At 38.6% G+C, this 21,109-nt stretch overlaps 1 protein-coding gene across 4 annotated transcripts; it reads right to left on the reverse strand.

The window, feature by feature from the left end:
• Positions 1-64: 64 nt before the first annotated feature.
• PROSER1 (proline and serine rich 1) lies at positions 65-21,109 on the reverse strand. 4 transcript variants are annotated; one of them, XM_066176056.1, is made up of 14 exons: positions 21,000-21,109; positions 17,821-17,886; positions 17,031-17,099; positions 16,475-16,569; positions 14,115-14,208; positions 13,537-13,647; positions 12,713-12,796; positions 11,777-11,855; positions 9,459-9,554; positions 9,293-9,337; positions 5,253-7,014; positions 4,450-4,597; positions 715-810; positions 65-393 (listed from the first exon to the last, which is right to left on the reverse strand). In XM_066176056.1, exons 1-13 carry the CDS (start codon positions 21,042-21,044, stop codon positions 757-759), a joined length of 2,748 nt encoding a protein of 915 aa, XP_066032153.1. In that variant the 5' UTR covers positions 21,045-21,109; the 3' UTR covers positions 65-393; positions 715-756. The 4 variants fall into 4 exon arrangements, with proteins under 4 accessions (XP_066032153.1, XP_066032155.1, XP_066032152.1 ...); XM_066176058.1 differs by lacking the exon at positions 715-810; XM_066176055.1 differs by having other exon boundaries at positions 65-810.

The following is a 21,109-nucleotide window of genomic DNA, read 5'->3' on the forward strand; positions in this document are numbered from 1 at the left end:
GCAGCTGCAATTGAAGCACTTGAAAAAAACATCAAAACTTGTTTGCAAACACAATCCCCATATGTTCTTAGTTGTCGCAAAGGAGGTTTTATTTCAAGGAACACTTCACTACACCTTATCTTTGCAGTCCACTGATACACACAAAATAGAGCAGTAATAGGCAACTTGAACAGTGAAAAAAATCAGTTAGTCCAGAATTAGAGTCATACAGCAAGAGCCCTTTCCTGGCACAGGCTCAGTTTAAGTTGGTTTGCCTCAGGAGCAGACATTTCCTCGGCTGTCTAAAAATGGTGCTCAAGTAAGCATGAAAGAACTCAGGACAAATCACTCCCTTCCGAAATTCCAAGGCTGGGTCACGGCAGTTTGCTGCAATGCAGAACACAGACTTTATTCCTGAAGAGGAAAAAAAGATTAATAAAAACCAATTTTACATCAGGAGAAATATTTTAAAAATTGAATTTTATTTCTAACCACTGGAAGATTTAATCTATTTACAAAATCCAGCTTGGTATGATTCAGTAGCATTCAGTAAGAACCAGAGACTCCATTCCAGACACAAGAACTTTACAACTGAAGACTTCTTAACCTATTCACTTGTCTAACACTGATAGGAGCACCGAACACTCTTCTCTGGTAAAGTGGCTGGACACCACCCAGTAACTACTTTGTTTCAGGAGAAGAGCATTTGATATGGTGGATTTCACTACTTCTCACCTGTTTTCATCTGGAGAAACAAGGCTTGAGTCTCTTTGGCTCTCAGAGTTGTCCAGTGCTCAGACAGGAACCCCATACCCCATGACCATTCAACAGCTATTTTTAGAAACAGAAGCACAAAGTGCTTACTTTCTGACAAAACAGTATTACTTGCTTTTGACTACAGGGTGACGTGAATTAGTTCAAACTTTGATTGCTTGATGAGGAAACTAGGATTAAAATAGGATATCAGACTCAGCACCTCAGTAAGGTTACAAAACACTCACTGACTTGGAACTGCTTTACATTCACATCTAGGGGAGAAAAGCCAATTTGCTCTTGATAAGATACCTGTATCTTTATTTTCTCCAACTGATCTGCAAATCTATGAGGAACAAGTTATGGAAAAAATGACAAGCAGAGTAAAATAAAAGATAGTAGGGACTGCTTCCACAGATTTCTTAAGTCAAGATATCAATATCAAAGATACCACTTTTAAGAGCAGTTCAGAGTGGAGAATCATGAGAATTTAATAGGTTTCCAAAAATAAAAAAAATGTAAGGACACAATATATATATATTTTAGATTTAACATAATATATAAGTTTGATTATTAAAATGTAAAACAATTTAAGGTTTTCATCTAAAAATTAAAAAGGCTATTTCTAATGTCACTCCGTAGGAAGTCAATTTTATAATTTTGGACAGAATTCTGCATGAAAAAGAAACAGGATAAGCAAGATCAAGCAGTAGAAGTATTGTAGTAAAAACAAGTTTATTCATTCATATTTTAGGTAAATATGCAAATCGTCAGCAAAACCTTTTTGCCATGACTGTAAACTTTTTATTTTAAAAAATTATGTTAAAAACCAACACAGTAATTTCCATTAATGTTCTAAAAAAGTTTGTTCACATCTTGAAAGAAAATACATTAGCAACATCTCCCAGCAGAATCATTCTTTAAAAAAGTAAAACTCTAGGTGCAGAACATTTCTACCGTGTAGTATTTCTACATTTTAATTTAATCACATGATTGAATATCATTCACCTCTATTGCCTCTAGGCCATGGTCAAGAGAATATCTTAAATAGATGATATTCAATGATGTGTTACACATTGCCACAGATACTAACATTATTAGAAGAGTGCACAACTCAATTTCACTAACAAAGCAAGACCTTTCTATATGCTGCATTGTAACAGTTAATTTAGCTATATGCCTTTAAAATCATGTATGTTTTCCAAGGAAAAATACTAAAAATATCCATGGTCCAAATTCTGCTCCCACTTATATTCACAGGATAAGACAAGCACCATCAAGTTGTAGTTTATAGCTGAAAAGCACAGAGAGAACCAGTTTGTTTATGAGTATAAGGGAGAGAAGAACTTGCCCCATGTCTGTAAACATTCACATAAGTCTGCAATCGAAAGTGCCAGATAGGCAGCCTACCCACAGTTCAATTATTTCATTCAGAGGGGTGCTGGGGGAAAGGAGAATATTATGGAACGTTATTTTAGAGGCAAGTTAAATTTTTCCATATACTTTGGAAAGACATATTCTCAGCTAGCTAAACCATACTCCAGTAAAACATAATCCACCTCTACCCAAATACAGTACAGCATCATTTCCTAGCTTTTTTGTTCAGACAAAGGAGTACTGAATTCAGCAGCAAGCCCATGGCAATATTTCGAAGCAAAAGAAAACCCCACACACACCTCTGACCTACCCTCCCCTTAACATACTGCTGATGCTAACAGGAGATCTTCATACATAGGAAGAAAACATCTGAAAAACCATAAACTGACCTTGATTTGTGCACACACAAGAAGTGTGCTTCTAGACAAAAGGTCGTCTAGAGCTTTAATTGTCTAGTTTCAATCTAGATCTCAGTCTATATTAACCACATATACCATACAAAACATAACAGAAGGATAGGTGCTTATTCACATTATTAAGTATACTTGGTCTCCCTATTCAGTTTGACAGTCAATTGTCCTATTTACACAAACGTCTGTTTGAATGTTCCTGATCCTGTAAAACACCAAACATTGAACTCTTAAAGGAGAGTCAAGCATGCTCAGCAATTCACAGGATCAGACCCTGAATCAAATTGAATGCAATTCATGAATCAAGTCTGACATCTGACACAGCCTCCTGGAAACATTTTACCCTCATGTTTTCCCTTTCTTTCCCCAGCTCAGACCATGCTCCCACAACCGCAGAGACAGCCTTCAAAGTGAATAGATCAGGCTCTGTCAAGCAAACACTGCAGTCTTTAGAAATGCCTGGTATTTACTGCCATCCACTCTGGGGCAGACTTGTCTGCAATGAAAATGGTGTTCCTGGTGTTGATGGATAGTTAGCAAAACCTTCAGGCTGAGCTGTATAGTTCTCCAGAGCAGAAGCAGAATGCGCCTTTAAGGAAGATAAGAAGTTAGGAAACAGCACTGATAAAAACAAGGAAAGAAAAAACTAAATTGAGGAAAATTTCAGCCACAATACCAGTCCTACTCAAGCCAAACCAAACAGATTATTCTTCACACACCTGAAGTGTGTGAAGAATAGAGATGAGCAAGGCATCCATACAAAGATGTTAAACTGTAGTGCAACTATTGCTCTGAAATACCAGAGAATGAAAAAAGCACTTGCAAACAAAGAAGTGTTAATGGCGTTTACTTTCCAGTGGAGTAAGCACCAGCTGATTTGGAAGGCACAGCTTAATCAGGAGCTGTAATATTTTAGTGACTCTGAACTTTCCTTCTCTTCCTTGCTCAAGTAAATAAGCATTCATTTTAGTGACTGGATATTAGAAATAAGAACAATTATATTCCCTCAATACAATCTGCATACATTTCTACAGAACAAATAGACTCCTAAGCCGCAAAAGCAGCATGGCCTAGATGAAGTAACTTGCTTCTCACAATCCCCAGATATTCAGAAGATATCTGACAATATGCAGCACTCCGAACAGTGCTTAGATACATGCTCCATTTCAACAACTGATGCGTCACAGAAGAGAGAAAACACTAAGTCAAGACACTCAGCTCTATTCATATTGTGTAGAGAAGAACAAATTTCTCACAAGAAATTCTAACAGGCCTCCTTACAGAGGCTGTTTTAACAAAAGACAAGCTAAACATATAAACACGAAGTCTGATAATAGTTTCAGTTAACTTACGAATTACTTATGATGATAGTTTCAGTTAACTTATGAAACAAGTTGTTTCATGGATAAGAAATGATGAAATTACACATTACCCAAAGCCACTTCAAGCTTGTATTACCATTCTATTTCTGGGAATTATCAAGAGAAAGGCACAACCACAAGAGACACAAATTCAAGACAATCTGATTACATGTGCAGAGGCACATAACTCACAACAAACGGTCCACAAAAATCTGTAAGTTATTCAAATGTCAGACTGGAACTGAGCACAGGTTTCGCAATGGCATGGTCAGCTCATTAGATTTAACACAAACTCAGCAAAAAAATTCATTTGTATTATCTTTTCTTTTGCTTCTTCCCACTTTACAAAGAGTTTTAGATAATGTTTTAATTTCATTCATGAAGCATTATACACTGGCCTTGAGAAGCTAGTACAAGTTGGTTTTTATCATCATCCTTGTAATCAGTTCTCACACAATTTAGGGGTTTTATTAATTTACTGACTTCAACTAATCCTAAGGAGTTAACAGGCAAATACATGCTCAAGAGATCACTGGAAACAGAACAGTGTTAACAAATAGGCACATTACCTGTAGTAATGCTGACTGTGCAGCTGCACTGTGCTGCAATTCCTGTAAGGAAGATTGTGCGGCACTTTGGGGAAAGCCAGGGATACCAGGGAGAGATAAAAGACCAGGAAAAACTGCATTTCCTGGTGTCTGTAGTCCAGAAGTCAAGCTGAAAGAACATCAAAATGAGGCTATTATTAAGAACATCTTAGCTGCACCATGTTTTATTCTGTTTCCCTCTCTATAAGCTTATGTCTATATAAATTACAAAAGCAGTTTTTTCTAAGTCTTGTAAATGCCAGGATTTCTAAACTGAAATCCAGTCTTTACCCACCTAAAAATTATTCATATATACACAAACTAAGATTGTCTGGAACACACCTAAGGGGACTCAAAATGTTTTGTACCTCAATTATGCTGACAATTCACACACACAAAAAAACTTTACAGACAAGAAGTTATGCTGACTACTACCTTAAAACATCTAAGATACTGTCTGCAATTACCTGTGTGTGTGTCAATGGATGCCCACGTGGAATCCATTCTTGTAAAAGCCTAGGAGGTACCAAGTATCCTCATCTGGGAAATAAGATCACTGAGCACCTCATGGGATTAGACTGTCGTAACAGGGACTACTGAGGCCAAACTATGTAGTCACTACCCTATCAGCTTCTAAGGACAAATGGAAATGTAGTCATGAACTAAATTTAAAGATTATCTGCAATTAGTAACTATGAGTGAAAACATTGTCTACACACCTAAAATAAAGTCAGTGTTTTGCTCAAGAGAAATAGTTCTGACCTCCTCCAGAAACAGTAACATACCCAGCCTGTGCCACAAGCGCAGAGTTGAAGTTTGAGCTAAAGGCCGAGGCAAACCCTGGCAGGACTGGAGCCGGAGATGGGGCTGTGGCAGCTGCTGGCAACGGTGCAACTGCTGCTACTGCAGAAGATGCCTGGAGGCCAGGGAAAGAAGGGAGAGCAGGAGTGACAGAGGGTGTGTTAGAGACAGGAAAACCAGGGAAGGATGGGTTTGATGATCCCAGAGGTCCCTGGGCAACAGAAAAAAGGGAAGGGACAGCACTGGACAGGTTAAGCGAGAAGGGTGGAGCGGAGACTGTTGCGGAGGCAGCGAGTCCTGAGAGTACGGCGGCGGTGGAGTTCACATGGGGGGCGGACACAGCTGAAGCGCTTGTAGCCGCAGTGGCCAACAGAGACCCTGGGAGAGTGACGGGCGGGGTCAGCGCTGGGGTACCAGTAAAAGCAAAGTTACTGGTTAGAGACGTGAAAGGGGGAAGTCCATTGAACACGGGGGCAATGGGAGTAGAGGAGCCATGTGGGGCGAGGGAAATGGAAGCCAGAGAACTGGAGTTGTTCAGAGAAGCACTCAGAGAGGAGAGCCCTGACAGCGCTGGATTCAGGGAACTGGGTAAGCTGACGGGCACTGAAGTTGCTGAGGTGTAAGCGCGCCCGAGCCCTGACAGTCCAAGAGTGCCATGAGAAGGGCTGGCTGAATGAGAAGGACCTTTGAAGGCCGACAGGGTAGGACTCATGGGTTCTGTTTTGACCAGAACTGGGATACTTGTGGCAGCTGGGGCTGATGAGAGCTGCTGGTCGGGATTAGTAGGGCTTGTGCCATGCAAGAGGGAGGCTGATGAGCCACAGTTGACTGGCATAATCGATGGCGAGGTGGTTAAAGGTGACTGTGCAGGCAATGTGGGAGGAGTGGAACTAGAATTGGCTACAGATGGGGATGGAAGACCTGGAAAAACAGCCAGCCCAGGCGTGGAAGAACGCTGTGTGTTGGGGGTGGCTGATGGAGTGTAACATTTGTTGACAGAGGAAGTAGGAGAGTCAGAGCTTTGATTAGCAAGAGCAGATAAAGAAGCAAGCTCACTTGTCACAGCAGAAGGTAAAGCAGATGAATTGATTAATGAAGTGTCATTTGATGTCAGAAATCCCTTTAGGACAGACAAAATTGGGTTAGGCAAGCTAAGCGAGCCAGGAATGGTAGTGGCAGGAGAATTAGCAATTGTAGATGGAACAGGACTAGAAATCCCTTGGGCATTGGGCGGCAAGGACAAAGGGAGGCCAGCAAAGACCGATGACAATGGAGCAGGATTATTAGCAGAAGCAACTGAAGAGGTTGCAGAGAACGGGAGGCCAGCAAATGGAGTAGCAGCAGATGCGAAAGCTTCTGTGGGTGCAGGTGTGGCACATGGAGTGGAAGAACCTTGTGGAGCGGGCATAGCAGCAGGGATAGAAGCCAGCCCAGAAAAAACTGAGGGGACAGGGGTAGAGGTTGCACTGTGAACAGATGTGACAGGGACACCAGGCAATGAAAGGGATTTGATGACAGTAGGGGTCGGGGTGGATGGCTGAGATGTATGGATGGAAGAGGAGACCTGTCCTGGGAAAACAGGAAGGACAGGGGTAGACATGTTCATCCCAGAGATGAGTGGAGTTGCAGGTGCTAATGGATGGCTTATTGCCTTGACAGGTGATGGGGTAGGGACTGGAGTAGCAGCAGGTGTTGAAGGATTAGAACCATGAGGAGTAAAGAGCTGATTCGCTTGTGCAGAAAAAGCTGCAAAGAAACAAAACCAGTAAGAATACTTGAAACTGTCAGAAATGTTTGAAATCAACACGAAAACATTTTATACAGCATTTCAAAAATATGATACACAGGCAATAGCTAACACACAATGTCTACATATAAACGATGAACAGTGGGGCCTATGAAAACAAACCAAAAAGGTACACACAAACACATCACACAAATCGTACACCATGTGGGCTAACACTCCTTTTTAAAACACTCTGACATCTGCTACTTCTTCATGATCTCATGCAAAACAGTTAGAAACTCAAATACACTCTGTAAGAACATCTAAGTGATACAGGTAAACACCCTCCCTCTGGTCCCTAACATTTGGCAGTACCCAAACCAGATCTAATATTCCATCAGCATCAGATCACCTGGGCTCCTCTGCATCCACTCTCACTGAAGGTCAGAATTTCCTTCAGAACCAGTTAATTCAATGTATCATGATTTCAGAGAAGTTTAGTCAACAACTGAAGAAAGCTGATTTCAGGTGCTGGTAGTTTTCTTTCCTTCAAAATCAGGTCATTCTCTTCACTGTGCTTCCTTCAGATTTTGATTCTAAGAAGGTACACTTTTAAATTCATTTATCACACTACAGTAGTGAACTAACATTGGTGCTTGACTTTATCAACAAGTATTTCTAGGAGTCTTTATTCAGGTGTCTGTAATAAAGGCGTGCACCTGCCACTAAAAGTATCAGCTTGTGTCAATCCTACAAAGTAAGTTAGAGACATCAGTCAAGCTGCAGGAAAACAGGCGGGCACACTGTGAATGGGGAGGTGGAGGTTAATGGAACGGAGCTGCATTTATGAACACTGGCATGTCAAGAGTCTCGATATACCTGCCTCTAGTTTCCTGTGGAACATGAATATGTTAATAAATCATTCCTCTCGAACCACCCTTGTGCTTTATTTTACTTTTGGAACAATCTGTTCAAATATAAGCAAGACACTCATCCAACCAGTCAAACATACCACCCGTAACTTGCTAGCAGCCCACATATTTCTCTTGCCTGGTTTCTACATGTAATTCCACACACATAACCAAAAAATTATTCTTTAAAATCCCAGACATAAGTTGATATGACAAAGTCCCATTTTGTGTTTGTTGAAACTCTAAAATGAGCAAATCTGCAAAAAAACTATTTCCTTTGACATACTCTTTTAAAAAAACCCCAGACTGCTCAGCTGTGGATTCTGCTCCTTTCTCATCCTATTTCCAAGCTGAATACTCTCCTAAAGATCACAGTTATTTAATCCTGACAGCCAAGATAATCACTAATGAAATACAACTGTACTAGAACCCAGAGTTCCCACCCACTGAACTTTTCTTCCTAAGAGAGTATTTCATTCCTTAAACTGTATTCATTTAGCTGTATGAACTAACTTTATAAAAATACATGCATATTTAAAGAGGGGTAAATAAGAATGAAGTGATTCTTCAAAACATTTCTGTAGAACCATCCCTCGACATAGAGAAGGAAAGACAAAACATAACTTTTTTCTTTGGTCCCTAGGAATATTTACAGTAGCTAAAGTTATCACAGTCATTTTATCTATTTGCAGCATTTGTTAATATACCTGACTCAATGGTCAGTAAATTCTCAGTCTGTATTTGTCAAATCTAACAAAGTGTTATCAAAGCCTTTTTATAAGTAGCTCCTAATGAGACTTATTATTATGCTTTTTACTAAGTGTGAAAAGAACCACACAAATAAAAAAAATAAAAAACACACCACTGTCTTGGTAAAAAGAACAGGATCTTACAGGGTAAGACAAAAGTGCAGGTAGACATAGTTGGATCTAACACTTTGGGATAAGACATTCAAAAATCTCTAACTCTCTCTTGTTTCCTACCTTCTTATTGGAACTGATCTATGAAATTAAAAGGTCAATGAGTTTTTCAATAGATATCTAGAGTTCTAAAAATTGCAAAGATTTCATGAAGAATTGAAGTGCATGACATTGCAAAGCGTATACTGATTTAGTTTTTAGCATGATTTCTCCTACTTACATAATGAAGAATATAAAAAACTTTACAAGTTAACACAAAAGAATGAATTTTAATGTTTCAGTGCTTCTAAGTACAAATGTCTGATGGGTTGTTTTTTTCTCCACTCTCAAGAGATTCTATTCCACATACTTAGTGGCTGCATACTTAGAAGCTTATGAAGATCCCACTAAACAAGCTGTTAACATTTTCTGAACAAATAACGAAGATACAATCAACACAAAAATCCCCCTGTGGATTTGCAATTTACCTTGATTTTGGGAAGGTTTTGCCTGGGAGGAAAGGTCCTCATTTTCTAAACAGAGAACAACAGACTGTTATTGAAAGGCAAATGAAACTCCAGCAGTGAATGATCCACTCCCAGCAATGAACCAGGAAAACCAGCATGAATATTTTTAAAGATATGCATGCTTTACCTGATACCACTTGATTAGCAGTGTATGGTGGAGGAGCCGGTAAGCCTGGAGCTATGACATTGGCCATTGGAACTAAGCCAGCATTGTTGTAAGCACCTAAAATAACAAAGGCAATACACATCCCTGTTGTCAGAAGAACCCCTATCTAGATGAACCAGTAAGTATCTTCTCTTTTAAAACAGTATTCTCAAGACTGTAAGACATTCCTTCATCAAAAAGCTAGGCCAGTTAATTATCCAGACTGGATGTTGGCTTTTGCCAATGTCTGCCTGAATGAAATGGCATGCATTGTGATCCAGATTTTACTAAGGGCAATTCCCTTAAGAGAACATGAAAAAGTCAGGTTTCAATTCCTTTCAGTTCCATTTTTTCTCCATTTTTTGGAGAAAAAACTCCAAGGGGAGGAGTGGTATAGAGTGTCTGACGAATCATTGGTTCCTTTCCTATTCCTAATTTAAAGGCTGTTGCAACTCCTTCTTCAACATTAAAGGACAAACAAAGGAGACAAAAACAGATCAGTAACCATGACCCTTCAGCCAGAAAATTCTGAGAAAAACATCCCTTCTCGAATACTCAATCTAGCATTCTGCAATATTTCTTTAAACGTTAAGAAATTCAAGCAGGTTAGCAAAGTATTTTAATATAAAATTCTTACATCAATTAACATATTAAATAAACCTTTTTTCCTCCATTATTTTTTGGAGCAACTCAAACTGTTGTATTGCTCTGGCATATAGTTCTGATGAAATACATCTGAATTTAAATTGCAAGAACACACACCCATTTCACAGCGGCCCTGAATTAACAGTTTAAGAGTGTAAGAACTTGGGCTTCATGGGAAAAGGTAACACTTCAGCAATACTGAAAGTGCACTAGTTTGTCATATAGAAGTCCTTTCTGATTTCATATTTTCATAGTAATTCCACCTGATGTTAAGATTTCTTGCACAACAACTCTTGCCTGAAAATCAGAAAAGCAACTATCACTGCATCACTCAGGAAAGAAATGTTCAAGAGGCAGAAAACAATTCATCGTTCTAACCACTGACTGAAAACAATCACATTCAATAGTTTCAGGTCAGCATCTGCAATCTCATTAAACACACATTATATATAATTTCACCAGTTATGAGTTCTGTTGTCACAAGAGCTTTCTTAAAAAACATGTTGCAGCCTAGTAAGGCCCTGAAACCTCAAAAGCTCTTTCATAGCCTAAAACTGTACTAATATTTCTATCCTGCCACAGGCCAAATGTTGCGCTTTAAGATACTTTGGATAGGATTTATTCAATATAAATTTGAGTTAGTCTACAAGTTTCCTATACAGTTTCTTGGGAACAAGTAATTTCCTGGGCATAAATAATCAATCAGTCTTACTTTAGCTGTTAGTAGTGCCCATTTTTCTAAAATGGCTATAAAAAGACTTGCAGACATCAAGTTGATTAGATGACTCAGCCTTCAGCATGCTTGATAGGAGTTCTGCTTCACTTTCTTATCTTACCTGAAAACTCCCAGAAATCAGTGAAAAGTAAGCATCCTAAGCAGAGCACTCCTTGATTTGCAGTACAGAATTTCAAGATTAGAAAAAGGCTTTCAGCTGCCAGACCTGCCACTTTAGGTAACCTAAGCTTTCTTCCAAAGAAAGGGCAATTGTCTTGCTCCCTTCCAAAAATGTCTCAAGTCTAACAACTGATGTAGCAGAGCCAAGAGAGGAGCTTATAAACAAAGGCGCAATCTTACCTAAGGCACTAGGCTAGAAATAGAGCAACAGCAGGAAAAGGCAATCACTATTTCCCTTCTGAGACTAAAATCTACCTTTCTTTTAGGAAACTGTTTACTCTCAATTATGATGGAGAGAAGGTAAAGCTAAAGGCAACTGAGAAACAGATTACAGCCCTTCAGCAAGTTCCTACACAGTTCCACCCAATTCAGGGCCATGGCTGACTATATCCCAAGCTGGGTTCTACAGCAACAAGTCAGACTTTTCAAGCCAAAGCCCAAGCCTTGGCTAAATACTACAACAAAGCCGAAGCCCTTGTCTTGTCTAACACGCACAATGCCTCTCATAAATTAAATATTTTGTCATCAGAACAGGACTGTGAATTTTTCTTATGGATGTTGGAAAAAGAAGTCAATATATTAATCTTTCTGTAAATCCTGCTGTCATGAAAGAAAAGGTAGAAACCAGTAGCCAGAGCATGCTCAGGGAGCAGAAGCCAATTTCAGATATGAACATGGTCAGAGAGACTGACACTTGACACATTACTTAAAAGGCAAATCATGAACAATAGCATCAAGCCAGAACACACTGAAACCTTACTTGGTGCAATAGTTGCATGTGGCCGACATGGTGGGATGGGGTATGGAACTGGTTTGTGTGGATTATACGTTGATGGAGCCTACACAAACAAAAAACAAATGGAAAAAGCAATAGTGAAAGCATTACCTAAAGTTTCTCAGACAAAAAGCTAACATTCAGATACTTCTACAGACAGGCATTCTTCACTACAAATATACGTGATATGAAATATTTTCATAATATCCAGTGACTGCAAGTATTTAATGCTTTCTGTAAAGAGTGAAACAAACATCACTAGTATACCTCTAGATTTTAATATAAAACTGAGCACAGGTGGGAAAGGGAGCTCCTTTCTGCCTTGCAGTTCACACACTGTAGTCTTGGACTGACTTCTCATTTTAAAGGTTTAGCACATTTAAAACAACCAAATATTTCTGAAGGTACCTATGCCTTTAAAATAATATAGCTTTGTAGGAAACATCTCATAATAAAAGTGATAATAAAACATTTGGACAATACTTCAAAGTATTGTTTGTCCCACATACTTAAAAATTTTGAAATGCACATCAGCAGTACTGTCAAGAAACAAGAATCTCTTTCTAAGGCACTGCTATAATTCAAATTTCAAATATGGAGGTATTTTCTGTGTTCATGTGAGAAATCTTGAGAGAGCAGCTCATGATGGACTACAAAAACTGCTTTTAGTTTTCTCTTCTGCTACTGTAATTTAAATTCTATCTTCAAATGTACATACATTATATCCAGTAGACAATCCTTCCCCTCTACAGATAAAAACTAGAGCTCATATTCATTACAGAAGTTTAACTTCAATTAAATTGCTGCTCTACAGTCTTCTTGCAACATCACAGCACTTTATAACAAAGCCTTGTTGAATTGGCTGGTAGATGTTTTGGGGATTTTTAAAGTTTCATTTATTTATTAATTCTTTAGACATACTGGTTTGGATGGTCCAAGTATACGAGCTGCAATTCCCTTTCCTTCATTAGTACATTCTTCTGTGTCCTTTTTGATAGGGGTCCCCTGAAACAAAAGAAAATTAAACCAAGTATTCATTTAGAAGTAAATCTGACTGTACAATTTCTGCCGTATTTGATTTTTTTCCTGAGCCACATTTGAGTTTTTGAACATTCTGAAAGTAACCATGTTTGCCAGGGAAAAAACAAACAAACAAACAAAACAAACAACCCAGTCAAACGTTTTAGGCTTGTAAAGTAATGAGTAAGAGCATTCCAATAGCTTGGTTTGTAACATGGAGCTTTTGTAAAGAGAAGCATTTTAGACCGTGCATGTTGATGATGGAATTCTGCATTTTGACTTGTGGATAACATTAATTTCAGTTAATTCTGCTGCCCTTTAAGTGTTCACAGGAAATGCTTAATATGCTTAAAAGCCACACTAAGATTAGCAGTAGTACTGCAGTGACCATACTAGGTCACCTTATCAATCTACCAGGAAGCCTCTTGACACCTCTGCTGATTCTGCCAAATACTGCTGGAGTTTACAATGTTTTCCTGATATGAACAATGTCCTATTTATGAAGTAATCTTTACCTGAAGCAGCATAGAAAGAACGGGCAAATAAAAATAATGTAAGTTCCCTACAAATGTGGAATGGGGTAAAACAAACAAATCCAACAAACACACTTCGGGTTTTATTCCACTCCTCCATCCATGCATATGAATTCTGGGTTTGGTTATACTACAATGAGTCTTAAACCAAGGGCTCATTTGTGAAAAGCAAAAGCATAGGATCATGCTTACCGGAAAAATTCCATTAATGCGGCTTGGTTTACCCTTGGGATAAGGATTGCCAGGGATCATGCCACAGGATGATATCATAGCATGAGGAGCCTTACAACCTGCTTTTGAAGCCTGTAAAATAATCAAGAAAGAACATTATTTGCTATCAAATTCAATGCTCTAAAGAAACTAGTTACTATTTCATGACATTTAGACTGCATGAATCAACCTACACGGAACAACTGAAGTCTGTGTTCCAAGTCTTACTCCAAATAATCCAAACAGCTCAAACTTCTGACAAAGACCCCCTCTGCTTATACTGAACTTGGGTTTAAACACTTGGTGTTCTCTAAAACAAACACAAATTTTCTTCCCGCACTGGTTGCAATTCTGCGTCCCTTTTTTCCATCTGTTCTTAATGCCTGACAAAAACTTCTCCTTTTGTTGCACATGCTCTTATCTTTTTGCAGTTGGTTTTTTCAGTTTGTCTTACGCCAGCAGCTCCCAAAAATCCTCACGTTAAGCCCTGACCCCACAATTACCACAAGGATGCAAACAAAATCCTAACAGAACCAAGGATATTAGTTTATCTTGCTTACCTGTTCGAGAATTCTTCTGCATCTTTTCTTCTCTGACATATTAATTCTGAACAGATCTTCAATAAGGCGATAATTCTGAGCATCCACAATGTTGCTGTAAAGACAGTGATAGACAATAACTGCCATTCCATTTGCATTAGCTGAAACAATGCACCACTGAAAAGTGACCCACACTTAGTCACTACCCAAAAGAACGTTAAAAAAACATAATTATTCAGATCATAATATTACTATTATTATTATTAAAGTAAAAATCCTAGGCTTAAATATGGACTTCATACCTGTAAATAAAACATGGTATTAGAACTAAATATCAATACAGAACAGTGGATGATGATGGCTAAACTTCATTGCATGAGTAAGTCTGTACCAAAAATTAATTTTGCATCACAAAAGTTCATTAGAAAGCTTTAATTACTACTAACACACGATTCCTAGCACAGCAGAAAAGCAGCAGCCACTCAATTTGCCACTGCTTCTTGCCAGTCTGGTAGGAAAACAAGTTTTCATCTAATTTACTTTAGAATGAAAAAGATAATTCCTGGTAAACCTCTCAAGTTCTGCAGAGCTAGTGAAAGCCTTCATATAGTTCCAAAAGGTACTCCTCCTCTCTCTTCTTCCCAAAACAACACCAGACACACCACAGAGAACTAAATTTGTGACTATAAGGAGACCAATGCCTGAGACCAATTCTACTCACCTTTTTCAAAATTCTGACTAATATTTTACCAGCACTTCTCAGTCAAATATCACCTGTACCATCCAAACTACTGGAAATAAAATACAGCACCAAAAGGAGGACTCCTCAAAGGAGGATATTAGACAGAAATTAAATCAGCAGAACATGGAATGAAGCCATGAAAAATGCCTCAAAGAACAGTATTAAAATGTGAATGAGCTTTCAGCTTTGTTCACTATTCCTGATTAAGGAAGTAAGCAACACAAAGGTTTGGGCTAGGATTTGTAATCTTACTTTGCTCTAGTTCTGTAAAAATTCAACAGCTAAGGAAGTTACTGTATTTTCCCCCCACATAAGCTGAAGTGTAGCAACTGAAGAGTCCAAGAGCTCCAGTCTCATCACAAGAAGATAACAAGTTAGTCTAATGTGACACTAACTTTCCTTAAGCTACCCTGTTTTGTTTCAGTCTGAAATAGACTAGGAGCACTGACATGGCTTCCTTAAGCTCAACTCCAAAAGCAAAATCATGTCTGTATCCTCAGTCTTAATTGTTTTATGGATATTTGTACCGTGAATTTATATGCCCCAGGAAGTTCAAGCAGGCTGTAATACAGCATTCACAGGGAAGACAGATAAGATTGAAGCAAAAAAAAAAAAAAAACAAAAAAAAAAAACAAAAAAAAAAACACACAAACCCAAAACAACCCACCAAAAGAGAACAACACTTTATAAAATAAATCTCCTGAACCAAGCAGAAGAGTTCCATTTTAAATACGTGTAATAGATCCTTTGAAATAGCTCTGTTCACTAGGAAAACCTCAACTTTCTCTGTAAATATAAATTTAGAATATCTATACTTTAGAGACAGTAGATTTGTCAGTTTAAGAGATCCATTTACTTAACTCATTTCTACATATGTAATATTTAGAGGACTTTTCAAAAAAGGGTCAATTCCAGAATTTCCTGGTCCCAAGTCTTCCAGATTTCAGTGAACAGAGAAATAAGCTTAAGGCCCTCTTTTTTCTCTCCAACATTTGAAGACCACAGTAAGAACACCGCCCAAGTGGCAGTCTTCCAGCAGGCAGAAGCCCACATAGCAGCAAGGGCAAGACTCAAAATGAACTATGGAATTTTCCACAATCACAGAATCATTGATCGGAAGGTCCGTAAATATCATCTAGCTCCAAAGCCCCTTAGGGTGAGCAGAGGCACCTTTTACTAGACCAGGATGCTCAGAGCCCCACCCAGCCCGGCCTTGAACATTTCCAGGGATGGGGCATCCACAGCTTCTCTGGGCAACTTGTGCCAGTGCCTCACCAGCCTCACAGCAAAGAATTTTTTTCTAATATCCATTTTAAACCCACTCTCTTTCAGTGTGAAGCCATTCCCCTTGTCCTGTCACTACACTCTAGCTCTCTTGCAGGCTCCCTTCAGGTACCAGAATGCCACAATGAGGTCACCCCAACTCATTCCAAGCTGAACAAACCCCATTATCTCAGTCTTATGTCTACTTCTACAATGTCTACTTCTAATTATTCTTTTAAACAGCCCGATCAGTAATGGATTTGTGCCTTACCTTAACCAGGCACAGTGCTTCCTTCTAAGAGTATGTAAAGTTTTATATCCTCAAACATGAGCTAAACCAACACAAGTTAAGGAACACAGCAGAAGAGATACTTACGAAGCTAAGATTTCAAGGGCAATAAGTTTATCTTTACTGAATGTGAAGCAGTTGAGAATATTAACCATTTTTGATGCTGGAACTGCCACTATTTTCTGTCAAGAAAGAAAGAAAGAAAAAAATGTGTATAAAATAAAGCAGTACAACTATTTTCAACTCAGAATACAATTCAGTAACAGCTTCATATGGTGTATTTCAGTAAATTTTTAATAACCCCTCCCTCCCATCGGGAAGGAGACTCTATTTGCTAAATTACGAAAAAGCAGCTCCAAAAAGCACTCACCAAAAGCAAAGATATCAGGAGAGTTAACAAAAGATACTAAGGGTTACATCTCTTCCTGTGTTACACAGGAAAGTAAAAGTCACTTTAGTCAGAAAAGATACCCCAATTAGAAGCATGAAATTTCAAAGCTTGATAACATTGAAGGAGATGAAGAAGAAACTTTGAAGATTTTAAAGGATATACTGACTCATCAGTTGAGAAGTAGGTGTCATAAAATTAAAATTACATTAAAAGAGCAAATTTATTCCACAAGATCATGTCACAAGAACTTACATGTTGTAAAGCCTTTATTGCCTTAAGCTGTGGTTCTGCCCAGGAGAAGTATCTCAGCAATTCAACAACCTGCAACAGTAAGGCTGTCAATCTTTCAGATATCTTAAAAATGTATGCTAACAGCATTGACAAGACCTTTCCACTTTTGTAGTGCACTGGTATACTGCTAAAAAACATCTGTCTGTGATGTCTGATTGTCGATGCCTAACAGCATCTAACCTTCTTTTTATTTCTCAGTAGACACCTAAAAATACTGTTTTGTGAGATGAAGATTTTCCATGGAAATACTTAAAATACTTTTTGACATATATTAGCATATATGAATAACAATACCACTGTATTAGAATAAGTAAAAAAAAAAAAATCAAGTATCTCTGAAAAAGCTTATCAACAATCAGGATCCCAAAGAGCATATTCCCAAAGATATACTAAAAAAAGCCAGCAGGAAAAGAAAGAAGCAAAAGAAAATCTACATATTATTGTATTATACATTATCACTACATCTCTATTTAGACAATATACACAAAACAATCCTAAATTCCATTACAATAAATTTATACCATTTTCCAGACACAATAAGAATGGAAATGTAGTGGTTTTGATGACAAAGCAACTTGGAACTCTTTCTAGTATGTCATGCTGATACAATAATAAGGAATTAAATCTCCTCAATTAATAAATATGAAAAGTTAATATGATCAGCCTCAGTATGACTGGAGACAATCAGTTTGTATTACTAAATACACAAAAACAATAGCTCCCATTAAACCCATAAGAGTGTTGCCTTTACCTGTTCACTGGAAAAGTATCCATGAACATATTCAATAGCCTTTAATTTGTACTCAGTCAATACAGCCTAAAAATATAGAAAAAAAAAAGATCCATAATTAGTGACTCAAAAATTATAATTATAGCACAACCATTTGCTAATCTATTAACCTAAAATCTGCCCCTACAAAGTGACTTTTTTATCAATTATACTGCAGCATTTTGAAGTAACAGTGTATTTCTTAGGTAACTGAGAAGAGTGAAAAGCAGGAAGATGTGATTTAATTCTTCTGTTAAAAAGAATACTCATTTTTTATTTAATTGATTTTGCTTTTTTGTTGTTGCTTATAACTGCTGAGAGAACATCATCACTCTTCTTTTTGCTCCATTGATTTACATCAGCTTTAAGTTAAACAAGATATAGAGTTGATTATTCAGGCAAATGCTTTTTTGTATGGCCCCTATAAACTAACTGACAAAGTATTTTACTTTGGTGAATTTATGAAGAAATTGGATAATGAGTCTATACAGACAGAATTAAATACATAACAAAGCTTGGTCCAGAGATGGATACTATCTCATCATTACCCTTACGCATTTCAAATTTTAACATGCAGTCATCCCAAACAAACAGAGCACAGCACTTTAATGCAGCACTGGCCTTTTGGCTTTGTGGCAAGACAGTTGTGTTGATTACGAGAGCTGTCTAACAGCCAGGACTTCCTGCCTCCCCTGCACTCAGCCCTCTGTGACAGGTACAAGACGTAAAGAAGACAGCTAACAGCTGAATTCCTGCCCCAAGCTGGTGAAAACACCCTACTTCCATAGCTTCTAAGACCCCCCTCCAATGCTAGATCTTGTGTATTCTCAAACTAGCTTTAGCTTTATCCGCACACCCACTTCTGTCTTCCTCCCGGCAGCCCCAGAATCTACCCCCACCCCTTGCTTTTTTGTTTCTGTCCTCCAGGCAGACACGAAGGTCTCCATCACTGCAGCCTGACTGTGAATGAGTAGCACAGGTGTACAGAAACCTGCCTGGATACTGTTTGAGACAATCCTCCTCCTTTCTGTGCCTCATTAAGAGAGAAACACTACCAGACACACTGAAGTCACACGGGGGAAAGAATTTCTGTCTTCGTGCTCATTTTTTCTTCTATCCCTTCCTCCTCTTGATGTGTTTTGGAAAAGAGCAGGGTATGTCTTTTTTTTTTTTTTAATGGAAACAAATGTTACTTTTCCTTCTTAAATCAATAACTGAATGACTTTATAACAAAACTACAAACAGAAAGCACTGCTATGCATATTTATGGGAGGAACAAACAAACAAAACCCCCAAAGTTTATTTTGCAAGTGCTTGTAAATACGTACAGGGAAAAACAGAAGTAAGCTACACATGAAGACATTTAAATAATTGCTCCTACTAACTGTAGGACTGAAAATGGAACATGCCAACACAACAAACTTGTAGATCACATAATAAAGAAGGTTCTACCACAGAATAAGAAATTAAGCTTAAACAAAAACAGCAAAAAAGACACAAAATTAGCATTTGGACAATGAATGTTACACCACAACAGCACAACTATTATTAACACAGCACAGCACTGATCCTTAGATCAACAGCAAGCTGGAATACAGGAATACAGACAGATAGCATAGAGGAAACATAATTGCCTAAAATCACATGTATAAACCCTTTTGTCTGAAGCTTTTAGTAATCACAGAGCATATTCTGAAGGACTGCACTGCAGTAATATAATTGAAACATCACTCCCTCCCACCATCAATCATCAGAGAAAAGCATTCATGCGCTAGTCGTTCCCTGATTTTTTTTTTTTTGGTGGTTCCCAGATTTTCCACACAAATTCATAAATTGGGAGGGAAGTCCACACCCTGAAATATCTTAAGACTGTCATGTTTTTAGCTGTTTTATAAAGGAGACTTTATGACCACGACCTTATGCAAAAATGTAGTTGTGATAAGACAGACACCCCTGAGGCTTCTGTTGAACAGTTCTACACCTCAATATGGTTTTATACCTCGATATGTTGCAAAATAATAATACTGCAATTGCAGCCATCACTGCCTCATGCTGAAGAGAAACTGAACTGAAACTCAACTCCAGTACCCGAGTCTCAGTAAAGGAAATTTACCTCTCCTAGACAAACACAATGCAACAAAAAAACTCTGCTTAATACAAAAAATGCTATGGATCGCTGTTCTGCCAGAAAAAACTCCCATCTGAAACAAGCCCTCCACTGTCACACCAAGACAGATTCGGAGGTAAACTGTTCCACTGTGATACTTAAATAGCCTCTACTTAACTGCAACAAAATACATCATCACAGGTTTCCACTTCCCAGGCAAAACAAGAAACATTAATCTCAAAGGTTCTGATTTTTTTACTCTCCTTTTCTCCTTCTAGCATTCGGGAAAGTGTGCCAAAAGTAACTTCGAGCATTCCTGTGAAAAGCGGGCCCCTTTGCAGAGAGAGACCAGAGCCCTGCCAGCCACCAGGAAGCCCAGGTTTGTGCCTCTGCTCCCCACAACCAGCAGTGTTTGGCTCGGAGAGTTTTAAAGAGTTCTTAAACAGGAGATGCAGAAGCACAGCTCAGAGCACATATCAAACACAGGATTCACATCCCAGAGGAAGAAGGTGTGCACACACTCCTGAGCTGTGGGGGACGTGACTTCCAACAAGGACAAGAGAGTGCACCTCAAAAATCAGTGTTCTCACGTCCTATTTGTGTATTGTACCTCCTAAACCAGCGTATAAAAGGTGGGTACTTCACACAATCTCTGGACAGGCAAAGCAAACGCAGCCCTTCCCCACAAATAAAGACATGCTTGGCTACCTCGTTTTCCTTCCTTGAAAGTGAAAACGCTGCAGCAACCTTATCCAAGTGCTTATTTCACATGAGGCCTCAAGACCATCCAGTACCATCCAACCACTCCTGCTATGAGCAGGGACACCTCCCACTAGACAGGGTTGCCAAAGGCTTTATCCAACCTGGCCTTGAACACTGCCAGGATTGGGGCATCCACCACCTCCCTGGGCAACCTGCTCCACTGCCTCGACACCTTTACAGTAAAGAATTTGTAATTAATACCTATGTTTCTCCCTTTCAATTTGAAGCCATTACTCCTTGTCCTATGGTTCATCACCAAGTGATTAAACTAACACACAAAGCGAGAATTTACCTTCCTAATTTCATCCAGCACGGTTTCAAATGATTTCTTATCCATCTTGATTATTGCATTCAAGGCCGACACTTACACGTGGAGGAAATAATACTAACAAAAAAGACACA

This window comes from Chamaea fasciata, unplaced genomic scaffold, assembly GCF_029207755.1.
Source record: "Chamaea fasciata isolate MVZ Bird 193981 ecotype frontalis unplaced genomic scaffold, bChaFas1.0.hap1 SCAF_2, whole genome shotgun sequence".
NCBI lineage: Eukaryota > Metazoa > Chordata > Aves > Passeriformes > Sylviidae > Chamaea > Chamaea fasciata.

Bases quoted from the DNA above. Each gene is read 5' to 3' on its own strand.
- PROSER1 (XM_066176054.1), bottom strand. From the start codon at position 21,044: ATGGATAAGAAATCATTTGAAACCGTGCTGGATGAAATTAGGAAG. The intron at 9,555-11,776 runs GTAAGGTTTCAG...TTGTTATTTTAG, and splicing joins ACATGCAACTATTGCACCAA to GTGCTTACAACAATGCTGGC. The intron at 9,338-9,458 runs GTAAAGCATGCA...TTCTCTGTTTAG, and splicing joins TGCTAATCAAGTGGTATCAG to AAAATGAGGACCTTTCCTCC.